The sequence below is a fragment of the Loxodonta africana genome, chromosome 9 (assembly GCF_030014295.1).
Source record: "Loxodonta africana isolate mLoxAfr1 chromosome 9, mLoxAfr1.hap2, whole genome shotgun sequence".
NCBI classification, from domain to species: Eukaryota; Metazoa; Chordata; class Mammalia; order Proboscidea; family Elephantidae; genus Loxodonta; species Loxodonta africana.
This window is the reverse complement of record NC_087350.1, coordinates 39254434-39274594: the sequence shown is the minus strand read 5'-3', so window position 1 is coordinate 39274594 and position 20161 is coordinate 39254434. Positions and strand designations below refer to the sequence as shown.

General features: G+C 37.9%; 1 protein-coding gene across 2 annotated transcripts in view; it reads right to left on the bottom strand.

The window, feature by feature from the left end:
• Positions 1-299: 299 nt before the first annotated feature.
• The window catches only part of ABHD17B (abhydrolase domain containing 17B, depalmitoylase), a 49330-nt gene continuing 29468 nt past the window's right edge, over positions 300-20161 (bottom strand). The window contains exons 2-5 of one of the 2 annotated variants that reach the window (XM_064291226.1): positions 18727-18821; positions 17259-17728; positions 12341-12520; positions 300-9706 (exon numbers count right to left, since the gene is read on the bottom strand). In XM_064291226.1, the coding sequence (XP_064147296.1) occupies positions 9487-9706; positions 12341-12520; positions 17259-17725 (867 nt within the window). In that variant the 5' untranslated portion in view covers positions 17726-17728; positions 18727-18821 and the 3' untranslated portion in view covers positions 300-9486. The remainder of the gene's footprint in view (positions 9707-12340; positions 12521-17258; positions 17729-18726; positions 18822-20161) is intronic. The other variant, XM_064291225.1, reaches the window with a different exon arrangement.

Below are 20161 nucleotides of genomic sequence, written 5' to 3'. Positions count from 1 at the left end.
ATTTTCAAGGTCACTGTAAATTCTATTCCACATTCCCTGATGTTTGCAGCTGCTCAACTTTTTGTCATTATGACTCTAAACAGAGCACTTTCAAATCCATCATCTCAGTCAGTGACGGCTATTAAGTATTACTGAGTTTAAGGCTGACTGATGCATGCTACCACTTAGATGCTCCCTCTCCATATATCAGATCAATGCTGAGTCATTTAGAAGACACTCTCAACATCAGCAAAAGTTGGAAAGGCGTGTTTCTCGGTTTCTTTAAAACTCACAATTTTTTTTTTTTTTTTTTACCAATTGAGATGTTTCAGCAAACGGGTGCAGTGCTGGAAGTGCTCACTTGTGTATGCCAAGAAATTTGGAAGACAGCTACCTGGCCAACCAACTGCAAGAGATCCATATTCATGCCTATTCCCAAGAAAGGTGATCCAATCCAATGCGGAAATTATCAAACAATGTCATTAATATCACATGCAAGAAAAATTTTGCTGAAGATCATTCAAAAGCAGCTGCAGCAGTGTATTGACAGGGAAGAGCCAGAAATTCAAGCCGGATTTAGAAGAGGACGTGGAACTAGGGATATCGTTGCTGATGTTAGATGGATCCTAGTTGAAAGCAGAGAATATCAGAAAGATGTTTACCTGTGTTTTATTGACTATGCAAAGGCATTTGACTGTGTGGATCATAACAAGTTGCGGATAACATTGTGGAGAATGGGAATTCTGAAACACCTAATTGTGCTCATGAGCAATCTGTACACGGATCAAGAGGCAGTCGTTCAAACAGAACAAGGGGATACTGCATGGGTTAAAGTCAGGACAGGTGTGCATCAGGGTTGTATCTTTTCACCACACCCATTCAATCTGTATGCTGAGCAAATAATCCAAGAAGCTAGACTGTATGAAGAAGAATGGGGCATCAGGACTGGAGGAAGATTCATTAACAACCTGTGTTATGCAGATGACACAATCTTGCTTGCTGAAAGTGAAGAGGACTTGAAGCGCTTACTGATGAAGATCAAAGACCACAGCCTTCAGTATAGATTACACCTCAACATAAAGAAAACAAAAATCCTCACAACTAAACCAATAAGCAACATCATGATGAACGGAGAAAAGATTGAAGTTGTCAAGGATTTCATTTTACTTGGATCCACAATCAACAGCCATGGAAGCAGCAGTCAAGAAACCAAAAGACATTGCATTGGGCAAATCTGCAGCAAAAGAACTTTTCAGTGTTGAAGAGCAAAGATGTCACCTTGAGGACTAAGGTGCATCTGACCCAAGCCATGGTGTTTTCCATTGTTTCATACGCATGTGAAAGCTGGACAATGAATAAGGAAGACCGAAGAATTGACACCTTTGGGTTATGGTGCTGGCGAAGAATATTGAACATACCATGGACTGCCAAAAGAACGAACAAATCTGTCCTGGAAGAAGTACAATCAGAATGCTCCTTAGAAGAAAGGATGGTGAGACTACCTCTCACATACTTTGGACATGTTATCAGGTGGGATCAGTCCCTGGAGAAGGACATCATGCTTGGTAAAGGGTCAGCAAAAAAGAGGAAGACCCTCAATGAGATGGATTGACACAGTGGCTGCAACGATGGGCTCAAGCATGGCAACCGTTGTGAGGATGGTGCAGGACTGGGCAGTGTATTGTTCTGTTGTGCATAGGGTCGCTATGAGTCGGAACTGACTTGATGGCACTAACAACAAAGTTTAAGGCTGACTGATGCATGCTACCACTTACATGCCCTCTCGGTTTCTTGCACTGGTGCTGAGTCATTTAGAAGACAATCTCAACATTGGCAAAAGCTGGAAAGGCATGTTGCTGTTTCTTTAAAACTCACTTTTTTTTTTTTTTCCTTTAACATAGAAGACAACAGCAGTAACATTCACCAGAGAAGGAGGGTCCCTAAAATCCAGAACTGCTGGACAGAACCCAATCTCCTAAGCAGCAATTGACTAATTCTTCCCCCAGGATGGGTGCAGCCTTGGCCTTGGCTGTCTGGCTATAGCTTCTGGAACCTATGTGGGAGGCCCCAAGCCTCTAAGCAAAGGCAGGCAAGGCTAGAGCATCTACCTGGCATCTCCATGGAGTTGGCTATAAAGCACCACAGCCACCTATGGAGGTGCTTGTTTTTTTTTTTAGGTGCCATCAAGTCAATTTTGACTCATAGTGACCCCATATGAGAGAATAAAACTGCTCCATAGGGTTTTCTTTCTCCTGCGGAGGTGGTGGGTGAGTTCGAATCACCTACCTCTTGGTTAGCAGCTAAGCCCTTAACTGTTTGCGCCACCAGGGTTCCTTGTGGGAGTGCTGGGTTTTCCTTTTTCCAGGAGGCAGCTCCCCTGCTACACTCCTGTCCTGTGCCAGCCCTAGGAACCAGCCTGGCATTTCCTCACCCCAAGTTGTTTATCTCCCCCACCCCAGGAAGTGTCCATACTGGACATCTGTCATCTGAGATGCATCTGCTCCTTGTCACGAAACCGCTCAGCAGCTGACCCCATACAGAGGCCCTGTCTGAATGAAGTTCAGTGTTCAGCCAAGAAGACAACTATACCTGCACGTGGATGCTCTAGGAGGACACTCAGCCATCGTGACAAGAAGCAGGCAGCAAAGATGCACTAACACTTGTGTTGCCACTTCCCCAAGTCCCCACCCAAAAGTTCTTTGCCCTTTGGGCTCCTTATCCTAACTATGATTGGGACACTTTGACCCTTGACTTGAGCTGCATCACAACGTTATAGGCCATCTCTGTAGAAACTGAAGTATGTTCAGTAAGCATAACTCCTGCGCTGATCTGGAACGTGACTACCTGCTTCTGTGACCTGCCTGTTTCAGAGCACCTGCCAGTTTGAAGAGAGGAATCAGCTTTATGGATGACATGGGGCAAGTCCCCAACATGATACCTTGTGAGATCTTGGCCTCTGCTGTGATCGGTCCTGGGATGACCAGATCAATTGCTCCAATACTTACTGAGAAATAGAGCCTAGCGGCCAGAGATGCTGAGGACAAGCCAGGGGGAGCCTGCAGAAGGGCTGACACAAGAACACAAGCCTCTCCTACCTGCCCCTACGCCAAAAGCACCCAGGAAAGAAATGGGTCACCCCAGAGCCTTGGCGGGATCAGATGGGAGAACTCCACCCCACCTTACCCACCTTCATTGAGTGCTCATTACAATATATGCCTCTTGGGGGAAAAATAAAACCCAAATATAGAATCCTAGCACTTACTTTACAGAATATTCACATTGCTGAGTTATGGATTCCAAATTAGATACTGCACATTAAAGTGCTTTGTAGAAAATAGGTTTGTAGAAATGTTTGTTGTTGTTTTGTTGTTAGGTGCCATCGAGTTGGTTCCAGCTCATAGCGACCCCATGCACAACAGAACGAAACACTGCCCAGTCCTGCGCCATCCTTACATTGTTATGCCTGAGCTCATTGTTGCAGCCACTGTGTCAATCCACCTCGCTGAGGATCTTCCTCTTTTCCGCCGACCCGGTACTCTGCCAAGCATGATGCCCTTCTCCAGAAATGTAAACACCCATAAATCTGTTGCTGTCCAGTCAGTTCTGACTTGTAGGAACCCTACTGGACAGAGTAGAAATGCCCCAGTTCCCAAGTAGCAGCTGGTGGATTTGAACTGTTGACCTTTTGGTTAGTGGCCGAGCTGTTAACTACTGTGCCACCAGGGGTCCATAGAAATGTAAGGCATTACAATAATTATACTACTTGTTATACTTCCTGGGAGAAAATATCCCTCTATCACCCAAGTACAAGCAATCTTCCTCTTTGGTTATGTTTCTTGCTGTTCTCTCAAGCTAAACACACACCAGAGAGTTATTTCTCCTTGGCCTATTCTGGGGTCATAGTTTCAGATGCCCAGGTTGACAATGAAGATAAAAACCAGTTTTTTTATTCTTTTAAATAATAAAAAACAACATAGCAAAATAAAAGATACCTTTCTAAAAACACAGTCATTCTTCATTGTATATATTCCCTTCTGGCTTTGATAAGCAGTCACATCTTATTTTATGGAGGTATAATCATGTCAATTGATCAACTATACATATTTTCACTTTTTTTTTTTTATTACATTGGGTACTTAACAAGTTTAATGATCACTCTCAACAGTATCGTGTGTATTCAGTGATTTACAAGCTATTTTCTTGTGTCTCCCTCCTACACACCCAGTTTTTTTTTTTCCTAGTGGTAGACCTAGAAGGCTTAAACCTCAGGCTTCCAGACTAAAAAAAAAACCTTGCTCCTTTTAATAGCTCGAATCTCAAAAAACTCATAAAATCTCTAACTTTGGTGAAGTAATATAGATGGCCTCTGACGTATCACAGTTTTAAACTTGAATGTATTTACACATTTTGAAATTAGGTGCTTAAATACAAACACAGTGCTTCATCTTGGGAAGATGCAGAGTGTACAATGCCAATTAGATGTTTTGATTCACTTTCCATAAATTCACCATACTTAGCAGGTAATTTTGAAAAGGGCTAAAAGGCAGATTAGAATGAAGTACATTTTAAAATTTTAATTCAGGTGCTCCTATATCCATAAACCTCTCTCCTCCCTATCTCCTCAACTGAATAGAGTGAATTAAGCAGTTCTTGGGGGAAAAAACCCCTCTGTTCTGAACTAATCAAGTAGTACAGTAGCTAAAACTTGCATTTTATCAGCAGATAAAAAACATTACCCCAAAATACTTAAAAATAGCAACGTCCCCTATTTTTCTAGTATAGAGATATCATTTTTTAAAGCGTAACTATTAAATTTTTTTCTAGAAGTGTTATAATTGTATTATGCAAGTTCAGTACAAGGCCTACAAGAGGAAATAAAGAGAGGGAGTAAAATAATTTCAATTCCATCTGGCTTCATATGAAAGAACCAGCTGTAGTTTACTAGCTCTCAACTCACATTTGTACAGTCTACGCTTTAGTTCCTGCTTTTTTTTTTTAAAACTTTAATGCGGGTCATTTCCAGGTTAGAGATGTTTCCTTCCTTCCTTAGGATTACGCATTCAAGGATCCAATCACAGGCATAATCCATTTAGAGAGGTGGTGGTAGACAACTGCTCTCTGTCTTTATACTCCATTCTGCAAGCTCTAATTCAGAACATAATTTCAACTATCAAATAAAAAAAAAATACCATATATAAACTGTTACAGTTTTTGGGTACTGGACATTTGGGGACTACATTACTTACTACTAGAGAGCAACATACTATCATATTTGAATGTATTGCATATTTTCAAACAAAGCAAAAAATTTAAAGGCCCATCCATAACCAATTAGTAATAACTATTTCGGTAATTTTCTCAATGCAATTGCTTACTCTCGGCTCGTTATAAATTGTAGTATATGTGCTGCTGAAGTAAACAGGTGATTATTCATTCATGTGACTATGGTTATCACCCTAACTAGGTTTTAACACAACTAAACAGCTGTTACTGAGCTTAGTAAAATTAGTATTAGAGTCACTTTAAATATACAAATCATTAATTTCAGAAATGTCAAAAGCACAACCTACCAATTTACTACTCAATGAATAACCAGCCAATAACACTTTGAAGGAATTTAGGAACCATTAAATAAAAGGATGACTAATACTGGAGAGCAAATCAATTTATGTGCATTAGAATTCAAAAGGATCATCGGTGTGTTAGTCCAAGAAACCTGGTGAAGTGAAGATAACGGGACATAGTACCACCTCTGACAATTAGATTGCCGACCTTGGGAGAGTCATTTTCCTTCTTTGGGTTTGTTTCTTTATCTGTACAGTGAAGGGAATAGGCTATATCATCTCTAAAGTTGTTAAGATTTATGAGTTTATTTGGCTTTCCATGATACTTGTTCTTGAAATGTGCTCAAATCACGTTTTGTTACATAGAATGTCTAAATGCACTAGGACCATCACTAATTACATCACAATTGATGTGTTTGCAATTTTAAAAATTCTTGCCCGTGTATCAAGCTTTCCTAACGTGAGTAACATCTATATATTTATCGTAAACACCAAGAAAAAAAGGTACTGTGATGTATATTCTTTAGGACATAGAACTAGTAAATTTGCATAAGCTAGAAATGTGAAAAAGAAATTGATGAAAAGGTATTAATATACCTATTCTTTTTTTTGGAATTGTAGGATATGGCAGAAGGTTTGTGCACTGCTGGCTCTTTTCCCAGGATTAGAGTTACCATCTAAATTGCACCAAGTTGCTATGCACGAAAGCCAAATATGAACAAGCTACCTGGGGCTACTCTAAACCAAACCTGTTGCCATCGAGTCAATTCCAAACCATAGTGAACCTACAGGACAGAGCAGAACTGCCCCATAGAGTTTCTAAGGGGCGGTTGGTGAATTCGAACTGCCAACCTTTTGGTAAGCAGCCTTATTCCTTAACCACTGAGCCACCAGGGCTCCTGCGGCTACTGTAGCCACAGTTAAAAATTGGTTACAAATTGACATGAGACATTACATACCCGTGGGGCTGAGGGACTTCCACATTGTTAGAAATGCAAGGGATATTCACCAATCCGTTCCATCTCTTTACTTCCAGTAGATGTGACTTGCCCCAGACCACAGATCTAATTAGTGTCAGCTGAGAACCCAGTTCTGCTTGACAATTTAATCCTTTCTCCTACATCATTTTGTCTTCTAGATGCTGCAGGCTCAGCGATGCTCCAAGGAGAAGGCAGGGGAAATCTGAACAGAATATAAAATCTTAAAAGGGATCTACATACTATATCTAGTACAACTTGCCATTTAAATCTAGAATTTCTTCTGCTGCAGCCGGGTCATTCAGCTTCTGCTCTGCCTCCAGTAGTAAAATACTCTTTGATTTCCAGAAGGCAGTCCCTTTCCTTGATGGAAAAGTAACCATAAATTCTTTCATATACTGAGCTCAAATCTGCCATTTTGTAATTTTCAGTTTATAGTTCTAGTTCTGCTCTGAGAGCGAAGAACAACAAATTGTACTTGCCTCTCAAATATTCGAAGACAGCTATCATTCCTTAGTCACACCATTCTTCAGCTAGTCTTTGTGTTTCAGTTTACAGGAATTTTTCCAACTTGGAAAAATTTTTACTGTTAATTTGACACATCTGAACCAAAGCATTCACAATACTTGCTATACTTTGAAGAGAATCTACTATAGCCTTAGACATAATCACAGAACAAGCTTTGCTCTAATTTGTGAATTATCTTTTCATTTAATCCTGAAATGAGATCAATACTGGAGATGTGGTTTGGCCAGCACTTTGTATATGAGACTACTTCCCCATGATACATTTTTTAGCCCCCTAAGATTACATTCGTTTCTTAACAGTTGGCTCCCATGTTATTTCTAGCAAGCTAAAAATCTCCAATTTTTGGTCTATAAAGATCAGGATTCTTGATACCATTTACGACTATGCCCCTAACTAGCTTGTCGGTCTCATTCTCTTGCCATCTTTCCCCTTGCCCTCTGTCCATTCTTCTTACATTTCAAATGTATCACTTTCCTCTAGGCTTCCATATATTGTTCCCCTCAGCCCGGAATGTTTCCCCAGGGCCACCCATGTCTAGTAAACTATTAGTCATCCTTCAAAGCTCCGTGCAAATACCACCTCTGCACCGAACTCTCTTCCTTGTGTTGTTTCCTATGTTCCCTTCCCAAGAGTACCTCTTATAACACCCTACAAATCTCCTCTAGCCCTTATCAAAATAGTAATAAATATTTGTGCTATGAGGAGCTGTCTCCTCAGCTACACTGTGACGTCTACGCGGACACGGTCTATGTCTTATCTTCTTTCCTCCTTACAGCCCCAGCATAGGGTTTTGTGTGATTTAGACATTCAATAATATCTGTTGAATGAATGCTGAATTAGTATGACCAGTATTTAGATTTTCCCAGGTAATCAAAGAAAAGATGGGGCTGAATCCTGGGTTGTATATTGTGCAAAGTAGAAAATGTATAGGTTCCAAGACAATATTGCGAAGGGAAAAATCCCTCCAAAAGAAAGGAGTGATGATAAAATTTAGAAAACTATAGAATTATGTTCTATAAAGGACGGTAATTTTTTTCCATTCTTTTCGGTGGAGGGTAGGGAGCATAGAAGAAGGCAAGCAAGCAGAGCTGAATGGTATATTTGCTGTTTTACTGTTAATTTGACACATCTGAACCAAAGCATTCACAATACTTGATATACTTTGAAGAGAATCTACTATAGTCTTAGACATAACCACAGAACAAGCAGAACAATTAAAACTACATAAGGCCTTAAAATATATCCACAGTGTGTATTATTTCAATATTCATTCATTTACAAATTAGACTACATACCGTTAATTCTATTTTTATTTTTCTTTCATTGTTTTATTCAGGCAGGATTCATTCAAGGAAAGGCAACTTAGTTTTTGTGTGTGTGTGTTTATAAGCTTTATTTTTTATTGTATTGGTTAATATAAAAGTTAAGAATTAAATGTTTTCTCATCTTCTGTTTCTAGGAGTGAATTCATGAAATTCTCAGATAGTAATCCAAAACAATGGGTCCTACTCTTAAAAGTAGCCACAGTGAACCTGAAAAGAGACCAAATAGCCACTCTGTTTGTGGTCCTAAAGAACTAATGAACTTTCAGGTTTTCAAAGCACTGCAATTCTACCAGATTAGTCAAAGTTTAAAACAACAGTGCATACAAAATCATCCTTGAAGCTCTAAATACCTTTTAAAACTAAAATGAAAAATTTAAGTAGTTGCCTCACGGTACCAAACTTATAAATCGAAAAGGGTTAAAATTCAGTGTTATTATGACTTCTCATTTACAAGGTAACTAGTTGGTAAATCAACAGATGGCATAAAAATTAAGACTTACATCATTTTTTTTTTTTTTTGAGGAGAAAATATATGATAACCAGAGAATACAGAAAATTCAATGTATTTTACAGTAAAATGACTGTTTAAACCTCTATCCCTGTACAACAGGGTTGAGGTCAACTCTAGTGAACTCATATGTTTTCATATTGTTTTTTACAGCTTATTCTATTTTGAGTACTTGGACTGTTTTAGATATACAGCTTTTCTTTTTTAAAGAGTGATATTACATTTGTATACCAGGATAAGATTTAAGTACACTGAGATGTTTTAAAAATATTTATAAATTTGTTTCTGATATGCAAAAGCATTTGGGAATACTTTTACAGCATTTGATTTTATAGAATTAAAATTTCATACAGTACTCATCTTGATGTTTAAAAAAAATTCACAGAAAAAATATAAATTACACAGCCTGACTGCATGATACTGTTATTTCCAGTTTCTAGTTCTGGTAATTAAAACTTTCATTAAGTCTGTTAACAAATCATTACCTGTACATTTATGAAGGCAACTGACATGATTTGTAAACAAAACCTTCAGGTTTTATGTTATTTACCAAGGAGTGCAGTTCAGTAAGGAAAGAAAACCCAGTATACAATTTACAGAATATTTTACAAATTTACCAGTTCCTGTGACACAAACTGTTTTAATCTTTCAAGATACTGTCCATAAAGTTCCACATCATTGTGACCAGCTCCTTCAACCCACAGAGGTTCCACAGGCCTTTGGCAACGCTCAAACAATGCAAGGCCATGTGAAAAGTCAATGACTTCATCTTCAGTCCCATGAATTATTAATACTGGAGAGGTTATCTTAGAGATTTTGTCAATGCTGTAGGGAAAGAGAAGGGAGAAAAAAAAAACTATATAAAGGAACATATAAGAAATTTTCTTGTGCTATTTCAAACAAATAATTCAAACATCAGAACTTCTTTGAATCAGTTCAGAAGAGATGGAAGCTTCTTGGATTTCAAATAACCCCACCCTAAGATTATCTGAGGAAGTTAACTTCATGTATTCTGTTTTGGTATAATCACTCAACAGCTACTGCGTCCTACTACATCCTCTGTACAATATTTCTTTTTTTTCAAAGAGAAACTCAGATTTCACGAAGAGGAGGAAACTAAGGACCATTTCAGCATAATCATCATCAGTATGTACTAACATCATGCCCCTTTACACTCATTATTTTTCCCCTCCTAATCCCCTGTTAAAGTAACAATAAAATTGTTTTTGTTTTAGGGCATAAATTAAAAACCAACAAAATTTTGGAGAGAGAAAGCAGATGGATGCATGAGGTAACTGATTAAATGAATAGGAGAAAACAGGATTCTAACGGGGTAGAAGGTAAAGGGAACAACCAAGTTGATATCACAGAAGGCAAACGAACTGACATAAAGACAATGGGAGAAATATATAGGATTTGTTCAAAATCCATCTAGGCCTCCTCCCCCCAGGTCCCTTATCCCTTTTATGCAGCTAGGCAATTGCCCTATCCAAGGACAAGACTGGAGGGTTTGTGGATTAGAGAATTATCAGACATAGTTTTGGGCAGAGGTATCACAGAGATCAAGTAAACATATATACACTGGCTGCTATGAAACCACTCTCCCTATTTGGCTCCCAGAATGTTGGCAGCTGGGCCTTCATCCTCCATGGGGAGTTTGGAAAGAGACTTCTTTGGCGATTGTATCTACCTTAAAAGAAAATATTTATAAATATTGACATGGGATGTGAAGTCCCCCAACTAACTGGCTTGGTCAGATCACTCCATATTGAAGCTTGAGAGCAACAAGCCTTCATCATTTACTACAGATCAGCTCTTCAGTCCCTCACTCTTTCATATGAGCAAAAAACCAAGAACTATCAGACACCAGAGAACAACACTTTGAATATAAGACAGAGACCAAAACAGTATTTTAAAAAGACATCTTGGAGGAAGAAAACCCACATGGAGAAGGAATCCCAAAAAAACAAACAAAACTCATTTTAAAAATCCTTAAGAGAAACAGGCATATAAGCACAAAAGGAGAGTGAAATCTTGAAAATTAAAAGCATGACAGCAGAAATGAAAATCCTAGTTGAATGGTTACAAGAGAGTTGAGGAACTCCCTCAGAAAGTACAGCAAAAAGACAGAAAATAAAGAAAAGATACAGATATTGTAGGGCCCATTTAAAAGGTCCTATATAGCCAAATTATGGGAGTTTCAGAAAGTGAAGACGGAAAGGAAGAAATAATCAATAAAATAAATAAAGGTTGCGTTTGGTAAGAAAAAATGCTTGATATATACCATTTGCTGTCAGAAAGATGTTTAATAGCAGAGGAATTAAAACCTAAATGAAAAAGCATTATGAGCTTATCAAGTAGTTTGTTAGTGTTGCTCTCTCTGCTTTTGGGCCAGAAATGTAAAAGGGAGACAGACACAGATATAAGCACCCCTCTAAATTCCTCTCTATCATTCAGCTGGACACAGCAGTATGATGCATGTATCTTACACTCTACCATCTTCTAAGACAAAAGCAAACACAAAAGACAAAACCCCAAACCTCCCACAGCCTGCTCTAGTGATAAGGTTATCTGCTCCCATAAACTTCCCTACTACAGTGACCCCTTACTGGCTAAGGATGAAAACAAGTTTTTAGAAATGATCTTTCCTTTCTTATAAAGAATCAAGTGATGCCTTAACTTTTGGCTCATCTGACATTCACCAAAAAAAAAAAAAAAAATCCTTTATAATGCTGCCAAATGGGGAAAGGAAACAAGACTGAAATTTGCCAGCTTCTCCCTTTTTTTGAGAAAAATAGGCCACTGATGTTTTCGACTATTAAGAGTGACAGGTGGGAACTACTACCCTATCTAAAGAAGCATGAAGGAGAAGTAGTCTTTTCAAATCCATCTAATACTGTATGTTTGTAGACTTTGTGGGGGGAATACTTATTCTTGTTCATTTAAGACAACTTTTTTTTTGGAATTTACTTTGTAAATTAAGTATCATTCATTCACCCCTCACTCATCTATGCATACGTGGCTCACTGCCCTCTAACTGTTCCTCCCCTACAGTATTACATGTTTGACTCAATGGCACCATCACATCCATTAGCAGCTCAAGTCAGAAACCTGGGAGCCACATTCGAGCTCTTTTTCTCTTCAGCATCCCACATCCAATCTGATATTTAGTTCTGTCAATTTTAGTTCGTAAATTCATTCTATTCTTTCTAATACTAGTGCCACTGCCTGGAGTATAAGGTCCTCAGCACTTTTCACTAGATTACCATTATTCCAACATTTCAGTTTCCTGACTGGCCACCACTTCTCTTCATTAATTAATTTTTCACAATTTCTCTAATATATGTAAATTAAAGCTCATGGCTAAGTGGGCTGTGTCACGAATACCACAAATGATAGGGAAAAAATTCCCTTAAATAGCTTCTTGGCATTATACTATTTTGAATATTTGTGACTTACTTTGGGAATGCATCAAAACAGTAGGTCTTCTTGGTATCAGGAAAAGCAACTCGCATTCCTGAGGTCAAAGGAGAATGCAGAACAACAGCAGCACTCTCGTACCGAGCAGCAAGGTCCACGGAGGGTACTGTCCCTATACTTTGGCCATAGAGAATCACATTTTCAGGGCGGATCCCATATCTACGAAGTTCAGAAGTTTAAAAAAAAAAAAGAGCTGGGCTGGTGTGAAACGTTCAATCATTCCTAAGGACTTGATCTTATAACAGAATGAATTAGAATGAGACAATGCCAACTAATTACATTTAAAATTTAAGTTTCTTAGCAATCACTATCATATTCAATGCTAAAATATAGACCTTCACTCTCACCTTTCTTATCTGTTTCAATTTCACCTTTAGGAAAAATAATTGCAGGTTTTCTAAAATTCCAACCGTAAGAAATGAATATATTAAATCATTTATGCTATAGTAATTTAACCCAACACACTGTTGACTAAGTTTGGAACACATTTTATCACCAATATTTTAATGTATTAATGTTTAACAGATGTTTAACATTTATATTCAACATAACAAGTTCTTTTATTTCTTCAGACATCAATAGTGACTAATTCTGTTTTCTGAAATTACTACATCTTTCTGAAAATGCTACATATATGGAAACCCTGGTGGCGCAGTGGTTAAGTGCTACGGCTGCAAACCAAAGGGTCGGCAGTTCAAATCCACCAGGCACTCCTTGGAAACTCTATGGGGCAGTTCTATAGGACAACAGGGTCGCTATGAGTCGGAATTTTTTTTTTTTGTTTGCTACATATATAGTTATGGTATGAAATGAATAAAATATATGTAGTTTTAGTTTTGCCTTTGCTTACTCACAGAAGAAGTAAACTAGTGATTGAAAAGATGACAGATGAATGATAATTCCAAATGCCATATAGAAAAGACTTCATGCTGTAATCTCAAGTGTACTGTTTTACTCCTCTTTAAAACTGCTAGAGATTTAAATATGTTAATGTGTTGACTCAATAAATTTTTACTGGGTACCTAACATGTGCAAGATGCTGTTACTTATCTGAAGCATAATATCCTCACCTTGACTACTTCCGGAGCCCTGGTGGCACAGTAGTTAAGAACTTGGCTGCTAACCAAAAGGTCAGCAGTTCGAATCCACCAGCTGCTCCTTGGAAACCCTATGGGGCAGGTCTACTCTGTCCTATAGATTCACTGAGTCAAAATCGGCTCAATGGCAACAAGTTGTGTTTTTTTTGTTGGTAACTACTTCAAGTGTAGGTGAGATGCTACAGGAGCTAATGAATGTGGGGTTAAGGGTTACAGTGACATTAAGTATGCCTTTCCTTTTTAGAAGGGAGATGGCAGTCACTTCTGGATACTAAGGGCCATTTGCACAACAGCTTTTAGTCTTTTGGTAAGCTAATAGAGCTTTCCAAGAGCCTAAACATTAATCAGGAAAGAAGGCGGCAAACTGCCCATGTGTTTCTCTTTAGGGGCACAGGACAATTTGGGCTATGAGATACACCTCCCCAGAGTTTCTTCCAACCAGTCCTACACAAGCAATTGGATATGTCCCAGGGGTTGGGTTTCATCTACTCCAGAATGATTCTGAATGTCTGTAAACTTAGAAAAGCTTTTTTCTTTACAACAGACACAGCTGTACACAGTTCACAGGAATGAAGGAATTACAGCAATGATCACTGGCAGCATTGCACAATTCTTGAAGCTGTAGTGTTGCTGTCAGCTGAATAGCTGCACTGTTGATAGCAATTTTGGGTTTTTTTGGTTAAAGCGAGCAATGGCAAGGCCCTAGAGATGGCTGCCAATTAAGCATCAGACAACTGAAGCATTAATGGAATTTCGGAATAGTACAAATTAGGAAGGACTTTAGAGATTGTCTAATCCAGTCCAGCTGCTTACTGAAAGATGTTCAAAGTCGAGGTTAGTGACAGGTGTATAATCTGAACCCAGGTATCCTGTCTCCCGGTCCGGTGCTTTCTCCATTATAGTACACAGATAATGAGCTCAAGGAATGTGGGAGAAGGTTGCATATTGAATTAACAGTTGCCATGGAGTTGATTCTGACTCATTGCGACACCACGTTAAAGTAGAAAGAACTGTGCGCCACAGGGCTTTTGATGGCTGATTTTTCAGAAGTAGATCACCAGGCTTTTCTTCCAAGGTGTCTTTTGGTGGACTCGAACCTCCAATCTTTCGGCTAGCAGCTGAGCGTGTTAGCCATTTGCACCACCCAGGGACTCCTGCATATTGAACATCAGGCCCTTGTTTTTTGTTTATCCATCAGAAGGTCAGAATAGGGGTTATTACAGATATTAAATTTTCCTAAAAAGAACATTCAAATAATAAATATTCAAGTTCATTATTTTTTTTATTTTTCCCTTTCTGGTTACTTAAACCCTAACTTTTTACTCTTATCGGTAAAGGAAATGAAAGGGAAATCACACACATTTTATTAAGTTTCTGTATGTATTACGTGTTTATTGATATATCGTGATATCAGTCAATATACCTGAAAGCAGATTTTGACTTTGTTTATTTAAAGTGGCTTTTAAATTTGTAAGTCAAATAATTTTTATTACTCCATCCATGAACTCTTTATTGACTACGTCTCATCCATTTTTTCTCTTCAGATTTATGTTTTCATATCATTTTAATTACACACATTTTATCAGATGATAAAATTCCAGAACTAGAAAGACTCTTGGCAATCATTTAATTCAATGGCTTTATTAAACAGATAAAAGAAATGGAGGCCCAGGGAAGTTAAAGAAAATTTCAAGATTACCCATGTTTACTTTTTTATATGTACTTAAGGTTCAACACGAGAAGAAAAACATAAGTCTGAAATTCTGTGTTAAGATAGTATGTTGGGACTATTCAGGAATTTATCTATTCTGCCCTTGTTCTTCATTAGTACTGGTCCATCAAGAAGTGTTAAAAAAAAAAAAAAAAAAAAAAGATTAATCAAAACTGGAAATCATTTTAGAAAGTTTTCTTCAAATTGGTATCTGACAAAATAAAAGAAATGAGAAAAATAAAGCTGACCACTTAAAAGGGGGTTTTACATTGCCACTAAAGTCACCGCACTCGGTACTGGTTTAGTTGAATAGTCACCCGTCTGCCCTACTAAAAGCCGCCATCATAAAGACGGTCTGCTCCGACTCAGCGCCCTTCACAACCCTGTTAGCCCCCTGAAGTGGATATTGTAAAAGGGTGAGCTTTATGACATGTGAATGCTATCTTACTAAACTCGTTATAAACCAAAACAAAACACTTTCCTGACAGTTATTATACTACATTCAATTGGCTGACTCTGAAAAGTGGGTATTCATTTTTTTAAAGCCTTATGGGACTGATATTAATATACCTGAAAACAGATTTTGACTTTGTTCATTTAAAGTGGTTTTTAAGTCTATAAATCAAAAAATAATTTTATCACTCCCCCTATAAACTCTTTACCTACTACTTACAATCTATTTTTTTTAATTACTACTCAGAATTATGTTTTCGTATCATTTCAATTGATTTAGTAATCCCTTTTATACAGGAATTTGCTATGAGAGTGTAACTTTATTATAATATATCTTAACTTCCTTGCTGTAGAGTTGATTCCAACTCATAGCAACCCTACAGGGCAGGGGAGAACTGCTCCACAGGATCTCCAAGGCTGTAATCTTTATGGAAGCAGACTGCCACATTGTTCTCCCATGGAGCTTCTGGTGGGTCCAAACCCACAACCTTTCAGTTAGCAGCCAAGGGCTTAACCACTGTGCCACCAGGGTTCCTTATTGTATATAAGATATAAGATATATCTCCATGATTATCTTAGAGAAGGAAAACAGCTGCAAAAATATCTTCTAAGAAAGGTTACATCTACCAATAAAACTAAGAAGGTCCTCCTTGACTATCTGAATTCATTAATATTTAAACATCAAATTAGAAACAGTGAGTTTTTTTTTTTTTTTTTTTGTAATCCTCTAGCTTCACTCTAAAATATTCTAGAAGTGAGGCAGGTTACCAAGGTATATGAGAAATAACTTATACGAAGGTATCTACTTATTATAAACTAACTGCTGAGAAAATACACACTGAAGTCTACAAAATGCAATACTTTTCAAGAAAATTTTCTAAGTATCTCAGTGACCAGGAAGGATTAATGCAACTTCTACTTTACAAAAATGTATTCTGTTAATAATTAAAGAATAATTGACATAGTAGGAGAATTTATTTAAATTATTTATCATTTTTTTTTTAACCTTACTTTTTTTTTTAAACTTGAGATCCTCTCTCCACATTTTAGGAATATAGAATGCAAAGTAAAATCTCATTTCTACAGAACGAATACTTTTAAAACAGTTCCAATAAGGTATCTTTAACTAGTACCGTCCAAGAGATAATTACATAAAATATGCAAGCCCTGGCTTATAATTTTTTTTTTCTGGTTTAAGATCTTAACAAAAAGCAATCCAGCCTCCTATACAATTAATGGTCAAGCAAATGCTTAGCTAAATCATTGTTTTCTCTCATTCACTTCAAATGTTATAGCTTTGTGTAAACTTTTTTTTCACACTCCCCAATAAGTTTATAAAGCCAAACATTCGTCATAGGGTTTAAGTTAAAAATACAACACACCAAAACACCACACATGCACATGCCCTAAAATAAACACACAAACCCAAACTGTCTTTTATTTTTTTTTTGCCCTTACACAAAATTTAAAATTGCAATCTAAAAGTTTAACTATTTCATAGGTATATATTGGTAAATATAATCTCTATTTAGTAGTTCAAGACATGTGTTATAAAAACAGCTTTTATTCTACTCTTACACAGGCCAATTTTAGTGAACCATTACAAGTATGAAAAATAATTGCAAATCACCATTACCTTGTCCTAAGAGCAAGCCAGGCAGCTTCAATGTCTGCATAGAGGTTCTTCTCTGTTGGTTTCCCAGAACTTGCACCATATCCAGAATAATCATACGAGAATATATTACAATTAATCCGTGATCCCAGTCCTATGTAAAAGCTGCTCATCTGACCAAGATCAACAGCATTTCCATGTGAGAAGAGCAAAGTGTATTTAGCACTGGGCGAGCAACGCACAAACATACAGGCAATTCTGTTGCCTTTACTGGTTCTAGTCATGAAACATTCAATGGCATCTTTTTCTCTAGAAGAGTACTGCCAGTCTGCTCGTTCTGATAGATGTAAAGTCCAGCGGCTTCCACTTTCATCACACATCAGCGTGTACGTTGGATCAGGTGGCAAAAATGCTAATTTTGAAGCAATTTTCCCTGGACAAGGTGGACAGCAGAAGAGGCAACACAGCTCACTAAAGGAAAGATTATTCATCTTCTGAAAGAGAAAAGGAGATAGCAAGTGTTTAATCACTGAATGTGGATTCTGCATTCTCATGTAATAGAAGGTTAAAACAAAGACAAGGGTAAACTTTATTGGCAGTCAGTGTCTATTACTATTATTTCAAGTATTCCTCCAGAGTTTTTGGCGTCTTTCTAGAAATACTTTAAATCCTAGAATGAGGCAAATATTCCTGACCGTAAGACAGGCTCAAATGCTAAATGACATATAGCAGTGATTATTATCTCACAATATTTTTTAAAAAGTGAAAAACAATATACAGAGTACCATTTATCCACAAATAATAACCCAGGAGGCATGAAGCATCTTTAGTGTGGTTTGTAATTTCTGTGTAACTCAGTGAAAATTCTAAGAATACCATGGAGAAGCTAGGGATTCAATATGATATAGTAATTACATAATAACAGCAGTCGACATTTATTAATTTGTTTAATAAATTTCTTAATTTTCTATCTGTCAGGCATAGTGCTAAGTGTTCTATATGTATCGATGTGTTTAATTCCCCAAACAGTGCAAATACGTTGCTTATATGATCATTCCAATTTTATAGATGAGGAAGCAAGTCTGAGAAGAGGCCCTTACACAAGATGAGGCAGTGGTGGGTCCACGATTTGATGCTCAGTAACTGTGCTACATCACTGGGCTACACTGCCTTAAGAGTGAAAACACTCTTTGTCTCAGGAGGCTATCATTTTACCCCCAGTGCAAAAGTCAGTCACTGGGAAGGAGATGATGTGGAGAAAGAGGTCCAGGTAGAAGGTTATATCAATGCTGTCTGTTTAATAATCTGGCCAGGATTAATTCTCAATTCCTATTACCTTACATGCCACTGACTGCTTGCTCTAAACAAGAACAGCAGCCTATTAAAGCTTGATTAATAAGTAAACTGTACATAGCGAGATTAAGTTCCTATAATTTACCTCTTGAACATGAAGACTTTTAATACATTATAATAAAGCAGTTTTGAAACAAACCTGGCTGGCTGAATATGTATGATGCAGCAGAGACACTTCCGGGGACGAACACCAAGGGAGAAAAGCAGGAGAAAAGCTGCAGTGCCAGGGTAAGGCTAATGAAAAGACAACCTGACCTTCTTAGTGGTGGCAGAAAAAAATATTCCCACCTCCACTGCCCCAAACCCAGATAACTGGGGTCCATTTAATGAGAAAAACTTGACAACTATAAATTCCTAATAGCAGGCCTAGTACAGGGCAGCAACACAGACGTGCTTAAAATTTTTACAAAACTGACACAGGCTTTAGGAAATGTCATCTTTTCTCATAAGGTTATTATCTTTGTGATTTTAGTATTAGCCACTTTAGCTTTATGGATAACCAAGCACAGCAAATTATATGTAGGGAAGAGTTTTTAGTGATTCTGAATGACAACTTATTTATATTACTGTATTAGATTTTAAAACACAGAATATATAAACAATATGCACTAATACAAATTTTATTAAAAACAATCCTACCAGGGCTCATTGTACTCTTCCCTTTTCTGTAAGTTTTAAAACTTTCACAATAAGTATAAACAAAGCAAATCTAAGTTTTAGTACAATCAGAGCTGAATAAGTTACTGAGGGAAAAGCCTATTCTTTTTTTTTTTTTGAATAATTTTTATTGTGCTTTAAGTGAAAGTTTACAAAACAAGTCAGTCTCTTGCATAAAAACCCATATACACCTTGCTACACACTCCCAATTACTCTCCCCCTAATGAGACATTCTGCTCTCTCCCTCCACTCTCTCTTTTCGTGTCCTTTTCACCAGCTTCTAACCCCCTCCACCCTCTCATCTCCCCTCCAGGCAGGAGATGCCAACATAGTCTCAAGTGTCCACCTGATTCAAGAAGCTCACTCCCTACCAGCATCCCTCCCCAACCCATTGTCCAGCCCAATCCATGTCTGAAGAGTTGGCTTCGGGAATGGTTCCTGTCCTGGGCCAACAGAAGGTCTGGGGGCCATGACCACCGGGGTCCTTCTAGTCTCAGTCAGACCATTAAGTCTGGTCTTATGAGAATTTGGAGTCTGCACCCCACTGCTCTCCTGCTCCCTCAGGGGTTCTCTGTTGTGTTCCCTGTCAGGGCAGTTCATGGGTTGTAGCCGGGCACCATCTAGTTCTTCTGGTCTCAGGATGATGTAGTCTCTGGTTCATGTGGCCCTTTCTGTCTCTCGGACTCGTAATCACCTTGTGTCCTTGGTGTTCTTCATTCTCCTTTGATCCAGGTGGGTTGAGACCAATTGATGCATCTTAGATGGCTGCTTGATAGCATTTAAGACCCCAGATGCCACTCTTCAAAGTGGGATGCAGAATATTTTCTTAACAGATTTTATTATGCCAATTGACTTAGATGTCCCCTGAAACCATGGTCCCCAGACCCCTGCCCCTGCTATGCTGGCCTTCAGTTTAT